The sequence below is a fragment of the Haliaeetus albicilla genome, chromosome 18, assembly GCF_947461875.1.
Source record: "Haliaeetus albicilla chromosome 18, bHalAlb1.1, whole genome shotgun sequence".
Lineage (NCBI taxonomy): Eukaryota > Metazoa > Chordata > Aves > Accipitriformes > Accipitridae > Haliaeetus > Haliaeetus albicilla.
The window spans coordinates 12,929,535-12,946,344 of record NC_091500.1 but is presented as its reverse complement, the minus strand read 5'-3'; the positions used below and the strand labels follow the sequence as shown (position 1 = coordinate 12,946,344).

At 36.4% G+C, this 16,810-nt stretch overlaps 1 protein-coding gene across 9 annotated transcripts in view; it reads right to left on the bottom strand.

Moving 5' to 3' along the window:
* Positions 1-3,261: 3,261 nt before the first annotated feature.
* CYRIA (CYFIP related Rac1 interactor A) overlaps positions 3,262-16,810 on the bottom strand; it is a 58,939-nt gene continuing 45,390 nt past the window's right edge. For 6 of the 9 annotated variants that reach the window (XM_069805755.1, XM_069805759.1, XM_069805763.1 and 3 more), the window contains 9 exons: positions 14,914-15,035; positions 13,865-13,970; positions 12,685-12,821; positions 12,523-12,600; positions 12,134-12,250; positions 11,959-12,038; positions 9,411-9,537; positions 6,705-6,826; positions 3,262-5,455 (listed from right to left, as the gene is read on the bottom strand). In XM_069805755.1, the coding sequence (XP_069661856.1) occupies positions 5,392-5,455; positions 6,705-6,826; positions 9,411-9,537; positions 11,959-12,038; positions 12,134-12,250; positions 12,523-12,600; positions 12,685-12,821; positions 13,865-13,970; positions 14,914-15,035 (953 nt within the window). In that variant the 3' untranslated portion in view covers positions 3,262-5,391. Of the gene's footprint in view, positions 5,456-6,704; positions 6,827-9,410; positions 9,538-11,958; positions 12,039-12,133; positions 12,251-12,522; positions 12,601-12,684; positions 12,822-13,864; positions 13,971-14,913; positions 15,036-16,810 lie in introns of those variants that run through there. The other 3 variants (XM_069805761.1, XM_069805760.1, XM_069805764.1) reach the window with 2 other exon arrangements.

Genomic DNA, 16,810 nt, shown 5'->3' with positions numbered 1-16,810 from the left:
TCTTTGAACCCTAGGATTTCACTGAAGTGGATGCAGAATCATGAAAGAGAACAATCACTGTAACAGCAATTTTGATCCAAGCCACATACAAATATTTTAACCTTTAAGTTCTGTTAGCAATTTTAAAATGTCAAGAGGTACGTCAAATTCTTAATACCCAAGCCTACATATTTAATTGTCAACAGCCCAAATACCCAAGACAAGAGAGTTGTATTAATTCCAGCTGGACCCCAAATTAAGATCTGTTGAAAAATCGTGATATATCTTCCTCTTAAACTAGGGATTAGCACTTGGTTGGTCTACTTTTTAACTATATACTTATCGATTTTCTAGAACACCTACTGCACTGCTCATTTTAGTTTTAATTTCAAAGTAGTCAAGGGCAAGAGATCTCTGCAAGATTATCATGTTACATCATTGATCTGCAGCAGCAGAAGACTCAATTTGCTCAGTAATAAGCAACTTAGGTCAAAGGCCACAACAGAGAAAAGACAAAGGGTATTGCTTACAGCCATGTCAATCAAAAACAGCTCTACTGAAATCAATTGAGTTACATTTGTCTCAAATTGGTGTGAAAGAGAATTCTGTGTTTGCAGAATTTGGATTGTGTACCAGTCACGAATTCATCTTTATTAGTCTGTAGCAGGAAGCATTTACAGACTACTAACTTAAAATACTAGATCTGCTATATTGGATTTTTAACCAAAATGGTTTTATTCTCCTACTGGCAAATCAAATTCATGTCACTGTTTCAGCTCACTGGCTTCCATTGTGTTATCTACCACTGCTTCACGGTATGAATTCACAGATTCTGTAATCTTGCATTAGACAACTCCTCTGAAGTAAGAGAATAGTAATTAGTGTCCTACTTTTTAAAGAAAAAAAAAAAACACAAAAAACCATCTCTGCCAACTATTTGCAACTATTAACAAACTTTAGAATATGCCAGATTTTGTATTTCTTAACTTTTGATGTTCATAGAATCGTGCACTTCTAACAGTCCTAGAACACACGCAATTTTAAAAGCATACTCCTGACTATACAACCACAAGATGATTTACAGGAAAGATTTGGGAATTTTAATTTGACTTGTTCAGGGATCTGGTTGGAAGAATTGCATGGGATACAGGCCTGGAGAGAAGAAGAGCCCAGCAGAGCTGGATCATTTTCAAGGATCACCTCCTCCAAGCTCAAGAACGGTCCTTTCTGATAAACACGAAACCAAGCAAAGATGGCAGGAGGCCTGCATGGATGAACACGGAGCCCCTGACTCAACTCAAACATAAAGAGGCAGCATGTGGGAAGTGGGAGCAGGGACAAGAGACCCGGGAAGAATATAAAGACACTGTCTGAGCATGAGTGGTTGGGGTTAGGAAAGCCAAAGCTCTTCTGAAGTTAAATTTGGTGAAGGATGTGAAGGCCAACAAAAAAGGCTTCTACAGGTATATCAGCAGCAACAGGAAAGCTATGGAAAATGTGTGCCTGCTGCTAATTGGGGTATAGGACCTGGTGACAACGCAGAGAAAGTCAAGGAACTCAGTGCCTTCTTCGCCTCAGCCTTTAATGGTAGGATTTGCCTTCAAGGAATCCCAGGCCCCTAAGACCAGAGAGAAAGGCTGGAGCAAGGAAGACTTACTCTTGGTGGAGAAGGATCAGGTTAGGGAACATTTAAACAAACTGGACATACACGAGTCTATGGGACCTGATGGGATGCACCACAAATGCTGAGAGAACTGGCTGATGTCCCTGAAGGCTTATTTATCTTGACTTTAGCAAGGCTTTTGACACTGCCTCCCATAACATCCTCATAGACAACCTGATGAAATATGGATGACATAAACAGACAGTGAGGTATATTGAGAACTGGCTGAACTGCCAGGCTCAAAGGGGTTGTGATTAGCAGCACAAAATCCACCTAAAGGCCAGTCACTAGTGGCGTACCCCAGTGGCTGATACTGGGACCAATACTGTTTAACATCTTCATTAATGACCCAGAGGGTGGGACAGAATGCACGCTCAGGAATTTTGCAGATGATACAAAACTGAGAGGAGCTGTTGATACACCAGATGGTTGTGCTGCCATTCAGAGGGACCTTGACAGACTGAGAACTGGACAGGCAAGAATCTGTACCGGTTCTGGCCAAAACCAGATGTGGCATGAAAAAATGATGCAGTATTTCCCAAATGTGCATCCACCTAACTGGCACTGTATTTTTGTAGGAATATACTGATTCCATTAAACTTCTCAAGAAGTAAATGGGGAAGGGGGAAGAGAGATCATTTGATATCAAGAAATTATATCCTACTTTAATTCAGAGTAAATGTAAGAACACAAATTATCTTACATACTACTTATGTCTTCCAGTTTAAATTTAACTGAAATACAACACAGAAAGCAACACAGAGAAGACTTTTTGTTGCTTTGTAAATTTTAGTAGACATGAAAAACATTACATAGTTTATCTGAGTGATGTGGTCTATCACATACCAGTAAATATAATCTTAGTAACTATCCTTCATGACAGCCACTTAGTAGCAGCAGAAAGCTTAGAAGTCATAAATTACGTTTCAAACCCATTCATTTGTTTGCAGCAGCATATTCTAGTCTTTCAAGTTTATACCACCCTAAAATAATATTTTCTTCTACCACAAAACAAGCAAATTTTTTTAGGGCTGTTTTGACCCAAACTAGTCACACTCATTTATGCACATTCTGAAATGCTGTCATTATGAGGCTTAAATATTTATCATAATACAAACATGTATTCTTACATAATGATGAGCCAAAATAAGAAGAAACACTGACAAAATGGAGATCAATAACTTTAACCATTAATCTATATAGCTCTTCTTCCAAGAGCAATTAATTTGCACTTATCTTAAGATTAAATGAATCATCCTCTGGTGACCTTACTGATTATAAATGCAACCCGAGATGGCCACCATAGCCTAGGATGACTAATGTGAAGATATAAAAGCCACAGAAGGGATTCATGCCCTCTACTCTGTAAAGAAGTATCAACAATTTCCTCTGGTCAAGACGACAGACAAGTGCCAAGAATTGTCAGAAAAAGCCAGGAATTGTTTAAGTGACATGAGGTTATATTGTTGTGGCATACAAGTGAAACATTTTAAATGCTTTTTAAATAAACTATAAACTATATATATAAAGGTAAGCCTACTATATCTCAGATCCAAAACTTCAAATGAGATATTTCTCAACCTGTTTATGTTGTCTCTAAATATAGACAATCCCAGTGCTTACTGTACCAAACTTTTTATTATTTGAAACAAACTTCTGTACAAAAACATCAAAGCAGGCAAAGAAATTCAGTGACTTCGGCAAACAGCACATGACAACTCACGGAATGCTTTAAGGTTTACATTTTTATTATACAAGTGACAAATAGCTTTCCTCTGGGCTACTTAAAGATAAGACTTCATTGTTTGACAAATAATTGCAGGTAAGTGTGTATTAACTTCAGTTACCAAAGCTCAACAGAATGACCTGTTATCCACCTAGATTTACCTAACTGGAAGTGACTCTGAACACAGCAGGATTTTTCCTAATATACATTTTTAAATGTCGCCCATTAAAAATGGAGCTGTAAACAGTGGATTTACTACTGTGAAAAAGCAATGTGATCACTGCTTCCAGGAAAAGAAAAAAAACTAGCGTGATTTCCAATTCTGTTCCTGACAACAACATAGTGATCTGCTGCTACAACTGCAGATGTGTGACATGAACACTGGAGTTGCGGTGCTGTCCAGTACCACGACACGTGTAACATTGGTGCCTGTGGGTTCTGATCAGGCTTGAGAAACCTCACAGTGGTCGTTCTGCTCAGAAATAAACTCTAAAGCAATCCCTACTCCAAAGAACTTAGGATATTAAGACTGTTTAAGGACTGAGTTCAATGACTCAATTTGTCACAGCGCAGCCAAATTTCAGCAGACCAAATGCATCTTCAAAGTCTTAAGGTAATGTTTTTAGAAGTGATATGCATGAAAATTCCAGTGAGAGCACATAAACTCTGATTTACGTACACAGGAATAAGCAAATACAAATCTGAATCTGTGCACAAGCACTGGAGTTTTCACACATACATGCAAGCAAAGTACACAAAATTGAACACATTCTCAGAACATGACCTCTGCAAGAATATGTACAGCAACTGCAGACCACCCAGAAGACACACTTAACAGAGCATGAGCACTTTGCTGCTTTTGGCAAAGTACTTCTATTCCATTTACTGGAAAAATTACTAGAAAGTAAGAACAAACAACTCAGCAAGGAACTCAACTCCTTCAAGCATCAATCACATCTCAAAAACAAAGGAAGAGCAGTCAGCTGATATATATTTCTGTGTTGACTCTGAATCATCTAATGAATAATACTATCAAGGAACCTGATGGAGTGCCTAAGAACAGCTCAGCTCTTAAAACTTATTTATATCATCCCTAGTTTGATGAGGCCAGTTTGACACTAGGGAATTTTGCTGCTACAGAAGTGTGTTCTGCTTTATACCAGTTTATATCAGCAAAAAAATTACTTACTGGGTAGAGCTGTCTGAGAGATAATGTTCATCGTGATGTATTTACATTGACAAACCCTTTCTAGTTAAGTCAAGGCATTAGTATATTCCCTTTCCTTTCTAAATCTAATAACATTATATAGAATTTTCAAAATCTAGCAATTGTCTTAAAACACATTTTCTGTTTATTTATATTGAATCTGAAAAAGGACATTAATTTCCTCAATTGTTGAAAGGTACAGGTTATACTTAATAAGGTAAAATGACCTCTTTGCAATACCTTTTTGGATGTCAGCCAGCACATAATCCTTAAAATTAGGTGGATCTCCACTTATTACAGGAAAGACAACGTATTTTATGAGAGTGATGACTTTCAGCTATTCTCCTATTCATACAAGTCTGAGGAGATCCTAAAACTAACTGACTACAAAACTGTGCACATGTTCTTAAAACATATCCAGTGAACTTTACTTTCTCTTACACTAACTTTCTCCTTATTTAAAGTTCCTTTTCTGTGGTATCTTTGACATTTCAGTTTATTTGATTTCCATTTTGTCTTCACTACTACTTACTTCTCTGATAGAGAAGATGTTTAAAGATTAAAATGCACAGATAAACTGTCATAGCTGAAGTATCTAAGTAAAAAAGTATTTTAAAAGTCAAAAGATAAAGGCTAGCATAAAAACTTAGGCTGCACTATATAAAGTCAGTCAGGTTATGAACAGATTTATGTATTTTAGCAATGTGAAGAAAATGGTTATGTAAATACACACAAGTATTAACATCAAACCGTATTAAATTATGTAAACATACACATCTTCTGTGATCAATACAAACATCTACTTGTCTCAGGATACTACTGCAGCATAGCTCGAATTTGTTTTGAAGTAGATTCATCATTCAGGTGTTTTGTAGTGAACCTAGAAAGTACAAGTTAAAACAATACTTTATGAAATGAACAGGGATTAGAAAAGTCTGAAAACTTCAGTGCCTGTTTTTGAAATCACTGCAGTTCAATTACACAAAGGAGGAACTTACATGTTCCTCTAGTCACGGATCACTGCAATTTAACTGGTAATAGTCTGGTGCTCTTTATCTTATAAATACCCCTTGCAATAAATTATTCCCTGTTAATAATGGAGAACTGTGGCTACATCCTGGCTAAAATACTGTTTGCCATCTGTCTATGACATTGTCACCATTTTGGGCCAAAATTATCTTTTTTTCCAGTTAAAAGCCTCCAAAGAAGTAAAAATCATGCAAAGACATAGAAATAGGGTAGATACTAAAAGGACTTAGGAATCTAGATTTTGGCATAATCTATAAACCTAATTTTAAGCAGCTTTCTTAAATGTCCTGGGAGGACAGAAGAGCTTTAGTGTGTTTTTTTCCATGTAACCCCAAACATTCTCCAATGCTTATGTTCATAGGGAGATTGATTATCACATAAACTCAAAACACACCTGATACCTGTAGGATTTAACTCCACAGCGATTTTAATTCAAAAGACATGATAAGCAAATATGGAGGTGGTTATGGCTGTAGTTCTCACTCTATCCAAGCTAGAGATTTCAATACAGTTCTGAAAAACTTGGTACTAAGACTACCTTCTCAGCTTCAGAGAAGTGTCAGACCATTGTGTCTTGCTTCCCAAGACAGCACCTTAAACACTTAGCTACAAGATTGCGATTTAGGTTGCTGTTTTCTTGAAGTTGTAAAATTTAGCAAAATTTAAAAAAAAAAGTCTTATTAAAAGGGAAAGAGAGAAGGGAAGTATCAAGGATTTGAGAAATTCTACTCTTTGCCTCTAAAATGTTCTAGCTGCTGGGGTATTTTATATAACAAATCTTAGCTCAGATATATCGTTTTCTTTTGAAGTATTGATTACCTTTTAGATGGCTAAGTTTTAGGTGATAAAACAAACTGTAAGTGTCTCTGAAGAAGGACATTATGACTTCCAATACTAATAGTCATTACTTATCAAAGTGAAATGGAATTGAAAGAAATTAATATTACTTAAGAAAACCCCAGGTGATGAAGGCAAACCTGAAAGGACAATTCTCTTAATAAATTAAGCTTCTAAGGTGAAAAGTCTTAAATATAAAGAGACTGGGAGAAAAACAAAGAGGAATTTGTTAAGGCTGAATCGAGTAATTATGCCACACATACCTGAGAGCATTCAGAAGTCCCTCCACAGTGTCAGGTGGTTGTTCCTTTAAAACTTTTATGCATCCCTTCATCTGGGAACAGAAGCATGCCACTATTGAACAATAATATATGAATTGCACTAGCTGAAAACAAGGAGAAATTTCACCATAGACAGACAGGTTTTTTTCCTACTGAGTGTTAATACTGCTTTATATATGACACAATAAAAGCATTATAGCTTATTAAAAATTATCTTAAGTTAAAAACCTAACTTTTGAGAAAACATCTACTTCAGTAAGTGTTTGTAGATAGTAAATTATATATCAAGTGTATGTATTTTAACTTGCACATGATTTCTCCAATTCCAACTTAAAAAAATATCAAGAACAGCTGATATAAGCTAAAAATAGAGATTCTGGAAGATCGTTCCATGCCATTGCTGTTAGCAACTATCAGAAGACATGTTTCAACTTTGACTTTTATTTTTATGCTTGCATACAAGGAAGTAATTTTCAGTATTCAGTTTTTAGTTGTAAACCTAACTGGTCATAACTTATGATTTGTTTCATAACTAGTGGTTACAAATTTAATCTGAGATAAGGAGTCCATGATGTTGATTTTAAACACCACACTGAATGAACACCTTCACGGAGACTGTAAAAAAACACACTGAAACTCTGTCCAAATTTACAAAAGGGGAAATGAAGCACAGAAAGCAGAGGTAGAACTCATTTGACCCACTATACACTCCCTATCTAGTCCATAGAGAGAAATAAGAAATTCCTCTAACCTATTCAGAATATAATCTCATACGCAATGAATCATGCTCCAGAAGTACCTATTTCTTCCCATTGCTATGAAGACATCTAATAGCTATCCAGAAATTAGTCTACATTAATTTCATCTTATTTAAAATGACAGATAAAGATATGGCAGTGTCAAGATTTGAACCTTCTAATTTTCCAAGTCACATTACAGTGCTAAATCCACATGCCAGTATTTTCTTTGCAGCTAAAGAGCAACTCTGCCTTATTATGGAAGTGGCTGATGAAATTGAAGTCAGGGTCCACGTATTTGCCAATAAAAATTATTCGGAAAATGTAGCTCAGCCTCCTGCACCATGACCAGCCTAACAGTCACTAATCATTGCTCAGTTGGCTCATTTCTACCAGGAAGACAAAACTAGCTTTGCAAGTAGCAGATCAGATGAAATTCTCAGGGTAGCAGCCCATGTTTTGAAGTGACACAGTTACATTTCCTGAACTAGAGAAACTCAGGACTATATTCACGTCACTCAGTCCAGGTTTACACGCCCCATGAAATCAGATCAGACAAACTCAAAGGGGATAAAAATTCAAACCATTCTTTTCCATTGTTCTTAGAATCAGAATCCCTAAAACAGTCAAAAAAGAGAAGCTGTTAGGATGTTCAAGCTAGGAGCCTGTAATTAACAGCTTGAAATACAGTCTCCAGTCTTGAAAGAATAAGGAAAGGCTAATTTGTTCCACCGTCCCTGACATTCTCTTGAAATGGCTCCCAAGACTAATTTGTGACTAATTTGGAGAAAAGAACTGTTTTCCACAGTAAAACAAACTCATCATCTGAATTTTTTTTTTTTTTTTTTTTAATTAGAGAGGAATCATCGAACTGATTAGGCAAATTAAAACTTGGGACCATGTACTCATTTTTAAAAACTGAGTCATACATCTCCTGTCTCCCATTTATATCTAGCTAACTTTCCTGTAAGATTACAGGGCTTTAGGATAAATGTGAGAAACAAAGTACACACATCATATGTTTGGTCCTATCAAAATTTTACTTGTGGATTGTCTCTGTAGGCAAGAGACTGAATTAGCAGTCAGGAAGTCTGCATTCAATTCCCGGGCTCTATCTGCTGCATGACCTTGAGCGAATCAGTTCACCTCTTTGTGACATATCTTTCCCTCTGTAAAACAGAGTCAAAGAGGGGATGTGGTAAAATACTGATATCTGCAGATGAAAAATGCTAACAAAGACTCAGTGTCATGGAGCACAATAATACATATATATTTTTTTCTTTTCTTTTGATGTAGGCTCTCTTGTAAAGGGAAAGACTTTGCATCTTTTTTCATGAATTACAGCTGATTTCTACTGAAAGATGTAGCGTGTGACATCTAGGTTTATAAAAAACACGTAGCAAAAATAAGAGTACGTTTTTGTGTGTGCTTGCAGTATCTCAGATGAAAAAATAAGGTTCATTTCCCTGTCACTGGTCATGGCAAAGCCACAACTGAAGGCTCATTATCAGCATTACAACAATAACATTTCAGTTCTGCTGCTTCAGATCTCGGACAAAAGGGAAAGAATGTCGAATATCTGCTTATTTACAACAGAACTACTGCCAAGATGAACATTTTAGCATAAATAAAGTACATGATTAATAAACAATTATGACTATAGAACTTATTCCAGGGTAGGTGTAATACAACATTATTTTAGTGTAACCATACAGTTGGCAGGAAAGCAGAGCTAAGACAAACGAGTATCTGTGTCTGGAAGAAAATACAAAGAACAAAAGACTGACCCTTATTTTAATTTCAAACAAAGTACACAGGTGAAGATAAATTCTAAATGTTGCCATTCAAAAGTAATTAAAATGATGTATACAAAGCTGTAAGCTTGTGCTGAAAAAAAGCTGCAGACTAGTATTCTCAAACCTACAGAGTATTAAAGAAAAGTCACTCTTACATCAATCTTTGATGTCTTTGAGAAAGCTCCCACAGGATGAACATGATCATACAGAATAATAACTCCCACCATTACTCGCATGCAGAACATAAGGGTCTCTTCACTGGTGAATCTACTCCTGTACTCTCTGGAAAACAGAACAAAAGAAATAAAGTTGACTTTTTACTGGACAATTTTGCAAACTAGACTATAAGCACGTGAAATCTGAACTAAAACTGTATTTTAAGGTTGCAGATGCATCTTAGTAAAATTTTAAAGAATTTTGAATTGCATAAGGCCTTGTCAATTTAGAAGAATGGTTAGAAAGCAAATAGAGATATGTAAACCCCTTCTAATAACCCTTCACAGTTCAGATCCTCACTTCAGCAAAATGTCTATGACGATGGCTTCACAGAAGACTTCCACAGTTCATGAAATATAATGGAGACTGATCATACTTCTGTTTAATCTTAGAAATACAACATATCAGGACCTCAACGGAAAGCCACTCTTTTTGCTTAAACTCCTACTTTGAAACAGTTAACATTTAAGTAGGATCTAATTTCAGCAGCTAGTAAGTTCAGGGCTTCACCTAGGTGGATCATAGTCATTGCTCTCTCTCTCTCCCTATTCTAAGTCCATAGGCAAGCAACTTCAACAACCCAGGTTCACTGAGCATCTAAAATGTGGAAGCCTACTAAACAGGACTGGACTGAACAAAAAGTTTTTCTTTGACTTTTCAATACCAAAATAAGAATATGGATGGCACAGTGTCCTGGTTTTGGCTGGGATAGAGTTAATTTTCTTTCTAGTAGCTGGTATAGTGCTATGTTTTGGATTTAGTACGAGAAGAATGTTGATAACACACTGATGTTGTCAGTTGTTACTAAGTAATTTTTAGACTAAGTCAAGGACTTTTCAGCTTCTCACGCCCAGCCAGCAAGAAGGCTGGAGGGGCACAAGAAGTTGGGAGGGGACACAGCCAGGGCAGCTGACCCAAACTGGCCAAAGGGGTATTCCATACCATGTGACGTCATGCCCAGTATAAAAACTGGGGGGAGTTGGCCTGGGGGTGCTTGGGAACTAACTGGGCATTGGTCAGTGAGTCGTTAGCAATTGCATTGTGCATCACTTGTTTTGTATGTTCCAATTCTTTTATTATTATTATTATTGTATTTTTATTATTGTTATTATTATAGTTTTTTTCCTTTCTGTCCTATTAAACTGTTCTTATCTCAAACCACGAGTTTTACTTTTTTTTCTTTCCCAATTCTCTCCCCCATCCCACTGGGTGGGGGGGGAAGTGAGCAAGTGGCTGCATGGTGCTTTGTTGCTGGCTGGGGTTAAACCACGACACACAGTTAAGACAGCCCCTATTGGCTCTAATCCTTGAAACCATCATCAGGAAATGAAAAATGAACTACAGCAGAGAAAACCAGAAATTATCACCATTTTTCTAACAAATATTATTTTGAGTAGATAATACATAGATTTGTCTGTCATTCATTGATTTTCAATATAAAACTTGATTTTTTCACCTAAACGTATCATTAAAAATTCTAAAATCTGTGCTATACTACCTCTCAATTTACAGTAACTTCAACTTTTATTCTTATACAGCATCATAACATGAACAGTTTTAAAGGCTACAGACATTTTGATGTGAAAATGCTTGATTGTCCCAAAACTAGAACTAAGTTATCAGATAATCTTCTGGTAGATGACTCACAACTTTCTGTTTCTCTACTTTTGCCAAAAAAATGAGCTGACACATAAGGTTACTTTTCAGTCACTACTTCTATGATCTCCCGGGATTGTGAGATGAGTCCCACCTCCTACATACACTTCTCCAGAATTTTCATAAACAAACACAATAACCGCAGGAGTTCTACCCCCTACATGGCACCATGAACAAACAATTCAAAGATGGGAAGACTACCTTGACTCTATCTTGTATGTGTTTCCCACTCAAAGAGACCTCTAACCCCAAAAATACTCAACTACATGCATACCTAAACAATAGCAACCCAACTGCCTCTATCTATGCTAGTAGATAGGAACACAGTTGTACAGTTTCCATATAGCTGAACCTTCTCATATCCAGAATAAGACGGCTGCATCCAAAAAACATCTACTGAAATGATCCTCAAAATAGTCCCTGTGTATCATTTGCAAAAGCAGTACTTGGAAGAGCCAGAATCTTGCTAATAACTGAGCAGCATGGGCAAACAAGAGACAGTAGCTGGCCTATGGCCCTAGTTAGAGAAGACACAGACACTGAAGCACAAGATTACACTTGTATTTTAAGCTTCTGATGAAATGCAGACTGACCACGTAAAGTCTCCCTAACAAAACTCAATGCTAATTCATGAAAAATATCATAAAGCGGTTAAAATAGGAGGCAAGGCTTTCTAATACCAGGTCATGCTTTGTATACAAAAGTGATAATAACTTAAGGCAAACATATAGGAATTCATTTGGAAAAAAACTGTGTTTATCCCAGATGGCTACTTAAAATAGAATACAAATTCTCTCATACAAGAAAAACAAGATTTAAGGTAAAACTTACGGTGTTTCCAACATGACTTTACATACACTAGCCATAGTACTTAGACAGTCCGTTGTATTTTCAATTGGTAACGTTTTGTTCTAGAAGGGTTAAAAACAGCCAATGTTCAGTAAACCATCTTGTAAAATTAAAATCAAGAATGTCTGTGTTAGACCTTTTCTCCCCCATTACCTACTTCTGATACAAAATGTGTAGTTGCATTACTGAGTGTTTTCAGCATTGGTGTGGCTTCTGCATAAAACAGGGACATCCTATTGGCCATTTCATTGTTTACTTCATTCTCAATGTCTAGCTGATGAAAACATGAGAAAAAATAGTCAGTAAAACTCTTTAAAATCTTGCCAGCAGCAAGAAAAAGGTACAGTATATGCTCATGTCAGCAAGCAGATTGTTGCATGAATAGTTCCACTCTAATCACTTCATCCGGACTGCTGATTAACTCTCAGTGTGAAGGAGAGAACATGACAGCTAGCGTATCAAAAGAAAAAACATTACCACAAATGGTATAAATGTGTACTGATAAATACCTCAGTGTGAACAGCAGATCAGATTTCATTTACTTACATGCATGTTGTTTATTCTGTTGCGACTTATTGTCCGCCTGTAATAACTGAAGTCATTCTGAATTGCTGGGTTTCTCATCTTCAAGGAAGATAAAAAGGAAATAATCAGTTTCGGTTCAAAATACACAGAGAAAATCAGCATGTATTGAAAGACTTTGTTAACCTTGAGTTCATCAAAACGAAGAGTAAAATGTAAGATTTCTGCAAACTCTTTCGCTAGAGCCTGTTCCCGTTCCAGGTGCTGAGTTGGAGTATAAGGTGGGCACGTCAAGGACTCCAGTAAGCTCTGCAGGGCTTTCTCTGAGTAAAAATCAGAAGCAAAAATTCTATTCAGTCCACCTTATAACAAAGTTTTAAGTATTGGGAAGGAAACCTCCAAACATGCAGAGCCCTAATAGAAATGCTTTTTCTTACTATTCTAAGGTGAGAAACATTAGTCAAAGACACCTGTCTCTTCAGGCGCCCTCCCATTTTCTCTCCATTTTGTATCACTGAGATATTTCCACTTTTTTATCACCCTTTATCTGGGTTCCCTATCAAAAATTCTAAAGACAGCATTTTTCTGGCATTCAGATATTCAACTCTTTCTCTTTCATCTTCCCCAGTTAGCCATCAGCTCAGTACAGAGATTATTCTGGCATCTCTGTTACTAAAAGTGTACTCTTAGGTACTGATAGCAATGTAATTCAGCTCCTGCAGCTATAATTACTAGCATAACTCAAAAAGTGAAGGACTTAGTAAGCAGGATGTTGTAGAATTCCCTTGCATTGGGAGCTCTCCCACTTCATACATACATTTTTGCACACTGGTTCTCTTCCAGAGTCCTAATTCAAGGAGTAATTACATCATTTTGGATGCTTGTAGGGATGAAAAAGTCAGTGTAAAACCTGCCCAACTTTGGATTTTCACCCTGTGAGAGAGTTTATTGATCCCCTTCTCCCCGTTATCCCTGTTTTTAAAGTCTCACAATGTTATTGGTTTACATTCTTTTTAAAACTGAAAGATCCAAATTAAAAAAATTTAAATTGCATTAATACAATATGGACCAGTGAAGTGCTGAAGAGTGGCAGGCACCAGAGAGAATACACAGTTTTACCACATTCTTTGCTTGTACTCTGTTTAGATAATACAGATCTATTTTCAGTGACAAACTAACAAACCATGAAAATTTTGAAATTAAATTAAGATTAAAAATATGCCTTGACAAATGTAATTGCAGTTAAATGTCTGTTGATATCAAGCAGAAAGAATAATAAACCTTTAATATCTGTGGAAGAAGAAGCTTTCTATTTTTTTAATATATAAAGTAGCCTAATAAACAGACATACTAAACCAGGGCTCACCTAATCTGAGTGAAAACTCATAAAAGCGCTTCAGCCTTACAACCAGAGGACATACTGAATTCCATGCTTTTTCTTGCAGCTGGATATCATTGGGATTTTGTATTGCCTGAAATGAAAATATTACTATAAAGAACTGTGATACATGAATAACAAGCAAAAGGTGGTTTGGCATTTTTCTACTACATTATTTTAGAAAGTAACTATTGTAAAACATAGAACAATTATGAGAAATTACATTGCACAGGAATAGGAAATTAGTAAGTCCAAAAATGCCATGTTTTCCACCTTTCCTGTCCCCCAATAACATAGTGATTTAAAATTACTCATTCCAATGCACCACTGACATACAGAAACACGTTTTAACGTATTCTTTGGGGAGCAAAACTATTGTAGAAGCATCAGGTAAAACCTTTTGTATGAAATAGCAGAAATAGCCTTTTTTTAAGGTTTTGATGCTTTTGAAATCTTCAACATATTCAGATTCTTAAGTAACCAACAGGTCACGCTAAACAGTAACTGCGAAGCTGATGCGGGAAAAAGTTTGGTCAGCTGAGAAAAATTTTAAGTTACAGTTCAGAATTGTACTTTGGGACCAGTTTCATGGAATAGCATGCCTGTAAAGTGGATGTAAGGTTATAATTTACTGTGGTTCATTATTTCACTTACACAAAAGAACAACTATTTTCAACTTTTTTATAGTGTATTTCTGACATCTGAGTGTTATTTCTTTTATGTCCTGAACTTTGACTTCTACCATGAGATATATGAAACGAGGTATATGAAATGCTGTTTCTTAAAATGGAAAATAATTACTAATTACTAATAGTAAACCTAAAGCAAGTTCCAACAGCCATCATTTAATGATTTCACATTAGAGCTCTACATTCAACGTTACACATAATCTGTAACATATTCTCTAAATACAATTTTAATGAAGATTTTTGTATCATTTCATAGAATGTGCTTGGATACAGAACAGAAGCAAGAAACACATCGAGTTTTGCTTGATTTTGCTTCCAAAGAACTGTCATTAACTTTAACAAACATACATCTCTAATTTCTTGTCCAGCTCCTTTGTAAGCCTGAAGGTCTGCAAGCATACTTTCTGAGTCTTGTAAAACCGCACTGATCTGATTCCATACCTCCCTTTCTCCATCTGTGGGCTGTGCATCTAAGAAACAGAAAAGCAAAATGCAAAAAGTCAAAAGGTAGCTGCAGTACAAATGGCAAGATTACTCAGCTCTACTTAACAACATTATGTCCAGCTTGACTATGTGTAACTCTATTCTGATGTGCTTTTTTAAAATATGCAATTATACTGCACTGCCATTCTGCTAACATCCAAGTTTCTGCTTTCTATAGCAAGGAAGGAAAAACAGTACAGGTTTTGCATGCTCTGAGTCATAATGCCTCTTCTCAAAATGCAGCATCTTAAAGTGAAGCAGTATCATAGAGCAATGTTATTAGAAAACAGGATAATGCATCAGTCCTTTAGTAAAAATGTCCCTCTCTTTCATGAGCTCCACAGCTCGATTACAAAGAATTGTTCATTTTTCTTGCAGCTTGGGGATAAAATCAGGCCTTTCAGTGGATGGAGCAGTGGGGTATTATGCCACTTTGACTCTCCTCCAGGCTTCCGTAACCAGGGTAATTTATTTCTCCTTTTGTAAAACACAGATACAGTACTGTTAAAAATAAATATTTTTCTTATGTACGTCAGAGAGCATTCCTGCTACTAAAATAAATTCAGTGCTGTCAATGATCAGTTTTCAGAGTGGGAGTGACCTGTAGACCTTTATTGTTCAGAGAAATGACATTTGGAAGTAGATCAATTCTCCCATTCAAATCCCATCCGATGGGATTTTCACAGCAGTGTGACACCAGGGAGCAATGTTATCCCTAGAACATTGACATATTAGATGAGGTAGAGGAGATCTGCCTTCTTTTGCTTTAAAACATAAAGATGACTGGCACTGACTAAAGAATGGGTGACCTATATATAGAATTGTAGTCAGTATTTGTAGAAACAATCACATTGTCCCAGCAGATTCCTACAGAGACGCAACTTCCCCCCCCTCCCCCCCAATTTGTATTCTCTTGTAAAGATAGAATTTTAATTTTTATGGAAGAAAAAAATATTCTGAAGGTGAATCTTAGGACTTAAGGACTACTTGTTTGAATTAAAAGCAATGAAATACCTTCAGTTCAAAACTCACTGATTAGGAAGAGGTACTGTATGCATCTCTACATTAATAGACAAGAAATATTAAAAATACTTCTTCTATTTAGTCTTCTCACTCTCCTTAAGAAATGAGACACAGTTTTCCACCCATATACCAGTATGTGATTCATTTACCCACCCCCCCATTAGAAACAAATGAATGGGTTCACCTTGGAGAGTACGGAAAGAGCGGGCATTCTCTCCATGACGTTTCAGGTTGGGATAATTTGTTTAAATGTGTCAAGTTATCCATGGGCCTTGCACAAACGACACACAAATGGCTGAGATTTACATGTCTGTAGCTCTGAAGCAACTAGTACTTAAAATCTTTCGCATATTCCTATATATCACCATTAAGTCCCTGGTGGCTGGGCACATGAAACAACCCTGATTTGACTTTCCTTTTATTCTGGAAGTTTTCCCTAATCTTGTTTAAAAGACAGAACAAGTGAATAAGCTGGGCTTACTCAGCTGGGTTTTTTATCCAAAATATTTCATGTAACTAAAAAATTCCACTATCCTTCAAAAAGCAAGGGAAAGTAGCACCAAGGGGAAAAACTATCCCAAACAGGAAAATCCCAGCTGGGACACGGCAGTTCAACTGACCTATTAGTCACATTAAGTTTACAGTGTTACTGACTGGTTCTTTCCCCAAGCTGCAAGAAATCTCAGGTATACACCATTAAGGGGTCTGGCACCTTGTGATAAAGAAACAAAACCAGTAA